The sequence below is a fragment of the Gekko japonicus genome, unplaced genomic scaffold (assembly GCF_001447785.1).
Source record: "Gekko japonicus isolate JY-2015 unplaced genomic scaffold, Gekko_japonicus_V1.1 scaffold2290, whole genome shotgun sequence".
In the NCBI taxonomy this organism is placed as follows: domain Eukaryota; kingdom Metazoa; phylum Chordata; class Lepidosauria; order Squamata; family Gekkonidae; genus Gekko; species Gekko japonicus.
In genome coordinates, this window is record NW_015168114.1 from 105,067 (window position 1) to 111,463 (window position 6,397).

At 46.1% G+C, this 6,397-nt stretch overlaps 1 protein-coding gene across 1 annotated transcript in view; it reads right to left on the minus strand.

Annotated features, from left to right (window-relative positions):
* The window catches only part of SLC22A18 (solute carrier family 22 member 18), a gene marked incomplete at its 3' end in the record, with an annotated part of 109,129 nt that overhangs the window by 100,716 nt on the left and 2,016 nt on the right, over positions 1–6,397 (minus strand). Inside the window, 2 exon segments of the mRNA XM_015414852.1 lie at positions 737–882; positions 4,293–4,390. Coding sequence (XP_015270338.1) covers positions 737–882; positions 4,293–4,390 — 244 coding nt within the window.

Consider the following 6,397-nt stretch of genomic DNA (forward strand, 5'->3'; position numbering starts at 1 on the left):
CCGTGGTCATGTGGCCGGCATGACTAAACACCAAGGTGCACAGAACGCTGTTACCTTCACACTGAAGTGGTACCTATTTATCTACTTGCAATTTCTTGCTTTCGAACTGCTAGGTTGGCAGGAGCTGGGACCAGAGACGGGAGCTCACTCCGTCATGCGGCACACTCGGGTCTCGAACTGCCGAACTACCAACCTTCCGAAGCCTGCAGTTCAGCGTCTTAACCACTTGAGCCACCGCAGCTCCTCAGCACGGGTACCCTTTCCCAAACTCCCTCCCCAAGTAAGCTCTTGCACTGCCTTCTAGACATCAAGTAAACTGCTTTTATTCCAACAGGAATTGGAAGGGTGAGGCAGGTGGGTATTTTGAGAATGATGGGATCTATCTACTATGGTTTTGTTGATTTTTTTGTTGTTGTTGGTGGTAGTATAGCTTTGGTTTTTAAACTGGAGGGTTTAATGGGGTGTTATGGTCATTTCTGTGTGGTTTTTGTTAGCCTCCCTGGCACTCTGTTAGGCTATGCCAGTGGGATATAAAAATAAGGCAAAACTCCATTCAGATAATCTATCCTTCCCAGATAACTCCACCCTAGACCATATCAGCCAGATCTTTATTTGCATAATGTACAACATTGAATCTGTGCTTAAAGATTATGTGTGAGAGCACTATTCCCTAGTCAGATTTGAGCCAAGACTTATGTTAATTGATTCCAGACCTGAAGTGATCTCACAACATTACCTGGTAGTGCCTGTATGAAGAAGGATGGAATCCTGGAAAGAATGAGCAGCAGCACATTGGTGGACATAGAAAGAAGCAAGAAGACCAAAGATGAAGCCACGTATGACAAAATCAGTGCAGCCCTGGCTCCATACTGGTCGGAGAACCTGGTAAAAATGACACAGGATGTTCAATAAATGGAACTGGTTATAAAGTAATAACAGAACTGCCAAACAAGTCTCAACTAGGAGAAGGACAAGTATCAACTAGGGGGAGAATATGAAAATTATTACAAACTAGGAATAAGGCCCATTGTGGAAATAAATACAATGAGCTCTAGAAAGAGGCTCTGAGTGGGTGCCCTGGCCTTGGGCACTCAGCGTCAATTTGCTGTGGCAACCTCAACAGGGTATGATGACACAGACTCCACTGTTTTCTACATGGAAACTGATCTCTGCCACCTGAAAAGCAGTTGTAATTCTGAGTGATCTCCTGCCCTCACCTGGAGATTGGCAACAATGATTCTCCCGGAGAAAATAGCTGGTTTGGAGGGTGGAACCTATGCCATTGTACCTGTCTGAGGTCCCACCCCTCCTCAAACCCCACCCTCTCCAAACTCCACCCCTCAAACCTCCAAGAATTTCTCAACCTGGAGCTGGCAACCCTATCTCCTTCCCAGTCAACCATCAATTTACCTTTATCTGCCCCTCTGACTTCAGTTTTCAATCTCCTCCCCCCTTCCTGCAGCCTCCACCTAGTACGTTTTTCTCCTCAGTGGGGACCAAAGCAGCTCACATCATTCTCCTCTCCCCCTTTTGATCTGCACAACGAGCCTGTGAGGTAGGTTAGGCTGAAAGTCTGTGCTAACTGCTACATCACACTGGCTTTCATGGGGGGGCACCTCAGCAGGGTACAATGACACAAACTCCACTATTTTCTCCAGGGGAATTGATCTCTGCCATCTGGAGAGCAGTTGTATTTCTGAGTGATCTCCAGCCCTCACCTGGAGATTGGCAAAAATAGTTCCCTGGGAGGAAAAGTACAGTCTTTTTCTGCAGTGGGGACCAAAGCAGCTCACATAATTCTCCTCTACTCCTTTTGATCTGCACAACAACCCTGTGAGACAGGTCAGGCTGAAAGTGACTGGTCCGAAATAATCCACTCAGCTTCGACAACAAGAACCTGGCTCTGGCAGACCCTGCTCTGAAATGCAAACTGCTACACCACACTGGCTGTGGTATCGCCTGGTATCACAACAGAACACCAGACAACAGATCTCTCTCTCCCGCTGGAGAAAATAACTGTTTTGGAGGGTGGACTCTATGGCATTCTATTCAGCTGAGGACTCTCCCTTCCCTAAACTCTGGCTGTCGTAGACTCCACCACAAAATCTCCAGGAATTTCCCAACTTGTAGCTGGCAACCCTAGTCAGGAATGGCCCCAATGAGTTCCCCACAAAGGCCAAAGTAGGCCTGGAAAGGGCCTCCTCCCCCGCCTTTTTACTGACAGAACCAAGCTTGATTGCCTAGTAACTGAGAGGAAAGTGAACTGCACAGCAGGAGGAGAAGAGAATGGTTTGATGGCCGCTGGCCCATCTCAGTAGCCAGCCAGCCAGCCATGGAGGAGCCAAGCAAGAGAAGAGTCTTCGTCAGGAAAGACAGCTGTTTTGGTAGTTTATTCTCACAGGGAACAGTGGCCAGGCTGGCAGTGGGTGGGAATGAGGAACAGACCCAGCACACAGCCAATGGCACGCGAGTACTCTTGAGTGGCAGTTGATGGGCCAATGGCTGATGAAGCACACAGCCAGTGGGAGAGCTGGAAAGTGCCAATACGTTAAGGCTTTTATATATATCAGATAACTCTTTTAGGAGACGTGGAGTACAATACTGTCTCACTTGCAGAAGAAGAGGCCAAGACAAAACTGTCAAGTGTTAAGTGTAAGCAAATTACTACCAGCTAGGCTCTCTTAAAAGGTTCCCCTGATGATCTAACTATATCATACAGCCCCCTCTTGTCTATTTCCAGAAGGTGATGTGTCACAGCTAGCAATCAGCTATTCCCTTGGCATCAAAGTCATAAGCATTGCTTTGGCATTAAAATTGGTTCTGTTTAAACCAAGGAAGGAGATGCAGTGGCTCAAGTGGTTAAGACGCTGAACTGCAGGCTGTGGAAGGTCGGTAGTTCAGCAGTTCGAGACCCAAGTGCCGCATGACGGAGTGAGCTCCCATCTCTAGTTCCAGCTCCTGCCAACCTAGCAGTTCGAAAGCAAGAAATTGCAAGTAGATAAATAGGTACTACTTCAGTGGGAAGGTAACAGCGTTTCGTGCGCCTTGGTGTTTAGTCATGCCAGCCACATGACCACGGAAATGTCTTCGGACAGCGCTGGCTCTTCGGCTTGGAAACAGAGACGAGCACTGCACCCCTAGAGTCGGATTCGACTGGCTTTCGAGCAAGGGAACCTTTACCTTTACTTTTTAAACCAAGGAAATAGGAGAAATCCATAGGTTTGTCATTCTTATTAGTTGCCTGTAAGTTGTTAAATATCAAGCATTAATAGAGTTAGACAATGGTTTTTGCCAAAGCAGCACCTCAGTGGAACAGCTCAGCGTATTCTTAGATCACTAGCACTAAAATCAATAGGGATTATTGCTGGCTAGATCATGCCTTAAGTGATTATGAATGAAGTTTGCACAAGGACTTCATTCAGCAATGAAAAGGCAGCAGCTGTACAAATACTAATTTATAAGGCCAGAGGTTACATGGTTATGTAGAAAAGCTACTTTAAACGAAGATTAAAGGATTTCTGAGCAGCTATATACACCTACCATTTTCACTCCCCCCAATAGCTACTGTGCAGAAACAACTTCCCCCCCAAAAGAGCATTTATATGAGAGCACCACGCTCAGCTTTCGTCCTTGTTTACTAAGCCAGTGGCTGAACATCCAGCAAGTGACTTGCATGCATCAGATAAGCTCAGACAGCTCATCTGATGCCATCACTATCCAAAGGAAGCCCCACCACGCATCAACAGACAGCAACAACTCTTGGACAAGAGTTTTACTGCCCATTAGCTCCAACATAAATCTGATCTGCCATATTCGTACTCCGCTCCGCCCTTGCCTGCTAACATTTTGCCTACTCCTTTCTCTGCCACAGTAGAAAGGTGCCTGAATGAAAATCCTTTTAATCTGGTATCACAATTACCATTTTCATCCACTGTTTAGAAGAGGCTTAGAGGGCTGTCTAATTAAAAACACAAAAGAAGTTGGAAAGGTCATTAGTCTTGCTATGATCTTTTATTGTACTCTCTTTTCTGTCTTATAGAAGTTATTGGTCTGCGCTGCCCAACCGTATTGCTGTTTCCTGCATTGGCCCAGGCTCAGTAGCAATCAAAACGTGACAAAATAGAGACTATATGGTTGTTAGCACATTACATTGGAATAATGAGTCTGTTGTCAGTTCAGGAAATCCAGATGGCTATTTAAATTAGTTTTCTGACCTAGGAATAACATAGTACTGGTAATTCCAAATAATTCTGACATTCCATGGGGCTCACAACAATGGCTGTTATGTTTACCTCCCAAAAATGGGACCTCCCAGAAGCTGAAGAACACCATAGAGTGTTTGCAAGTAGCCAAATTCAACTGCATCTAAACCGAGGCTTGTTGCCAAATACTGAAACAGAAAAAAAGAGGGGATGTATGTCACATTTTAAATAACAAAGATGTTAATAGTATATTCTAAGTAAGTCTGTAGTAAGGTCAAGGCTCAGACTTTAAGTTCGTATGTCCACGTCTAGTAATGCCAAGTGATCAGTCACCTTTCCAACCAAAACAAAGCAGGCCTGGAACTAATACCATTGAGTTGCTCCATCACCGGCTTAAGTATATCCACTAGCATTTTAATGACGTCTGCTCCCTCTTCCAGTTTAGGGCTCTGACTGCCCAGCGGTTTCGTTTTCAACTTTCTCTGCTGGGCCGCCATTTTCTCCAATTTGTTTACAGTTTCTAACGCTTCTTCCCAGCTCGAAAAATTCGCCCCACGATGACAATAATCAAGTCTCTCAAAACACACTCATTGTGTTACCTCCCCTCTCCCCCTTCGTATTGCGTATCAGTTCATTCACATAAGAGGCATCCCTCTTTGCGTCCATTTTTATCAGCGGGTGGGGGAATCCGCTTTTTCAATAATCTGGTTTATTCTGAACTCATGTTCATTGTTTCTCTGACCTCTCTCACTTCAATTCCATTCCGCTCGATCTCCGGCGCTTGTCCCGGTCAAACCAGCTAGTGCCCAAAGGCCACACAGCGACTGGCCCGTCAGGGCAGAGGGGAGCCTCAATTCTCCGGCATTACGCCATTGAAGAGACTACCCCTCAAAAGCCCTCTGGCCTGGAGCCTATCACAAAGGCTCCGTGGAGGTGTCACTTGAGGTGGCACCCCTCCAAGCTGCTGGTGTGCTGATCGCTCTCCCGCGGTTCGAGGAGAGCGTCCGCCATCGCCACTCCATATACCGGAAGTCCCGCCTGGAATTAATTTTAATGACAACCTATAACATAGGACACATGGTTTACCATAAATGTCTCCGGTGTGGGGTCCACACGACAACCCTTTTTTGTAGCTCAGTCATTCCATTTCTACATTCAGCAGAACTACAGTAAAAGATCCATATATTAATGGAAACTGGACTACTGAAAAGAACCTGCCCTTTTCTTAATCCACACAGAGGGTGGTTGTTTTCTGCGCATGACTTTGCCTCCTCCAATTATTTCCTGACTGCAGCAGAGTTATCCCTCCATATCACTCAGCTCAATGAAAGAATACATGCAGAAGATACTTCGTTCAATTCCTGGCGTCTCCAGTTAAAAGGACCAGTAGATGATGTGAAAGATCTCTGTCTGAGATCCTGGAGAGCCACTGCCAGTCTGAGTAGACAATACTGACCCTGATGAACCAATGATCTAACTCAGTACAAGGACTTTATATGTGCTTACTAGCCTGATACCCGTACTCCGCTATGGTATTTAAGTTCCGTAAATCCAGTTATGATACTGATGATGTGAAATCTGAAATGTGACATTTGTTTTAGGGATTCTAATGGAGAAGACTGTAGTGTAAAAAATGAAGTGAGACATACGTACTTTCCCCCCTCTCTACTGAAGGACCTCTCTGTAGACCACATTGGTGGTTCTACCCTCAGGTGCTAGGATCACCAGGCTGCTTGGTGAGCTCACTCCGGAGCAGGCCACATAGAACTGCCCATTTAAGAAGCAGTTGTCTGTTAAGTCAACTCCTGCCACCTTCCACGAAAGTGATGGCCTCTCTACTTGTGTTCCTGGATTGTTTTGCTCATACGGAGACTGTGTTCTGAGCACCTCAGGGTGATGTCGCTGGTACTTGGCCTGTGCAGCTCAGTGCACTGCAGGAGTACTATGTGCAAATGTCTTTGCCGCATTCCTAAGTTGCCTCCTCCTTGTAGCGTTGGTGTATCCGGCTTGATGTTTGCCAGGAGCTTTCTTGGAGGCAGTAAGAGGTGAGAGTTGTGAAGGGGAGTTGGTGTGAGGGAGTGGTGATGTGGTGGACATTTCTTCAGGTTCATGAGGGAGGCACGCATCGAAATGGCTCCTAGAAATGTCCTTTACTATCTCCCCATAAACATTCATACCCTGGCCCTGCTCCTACA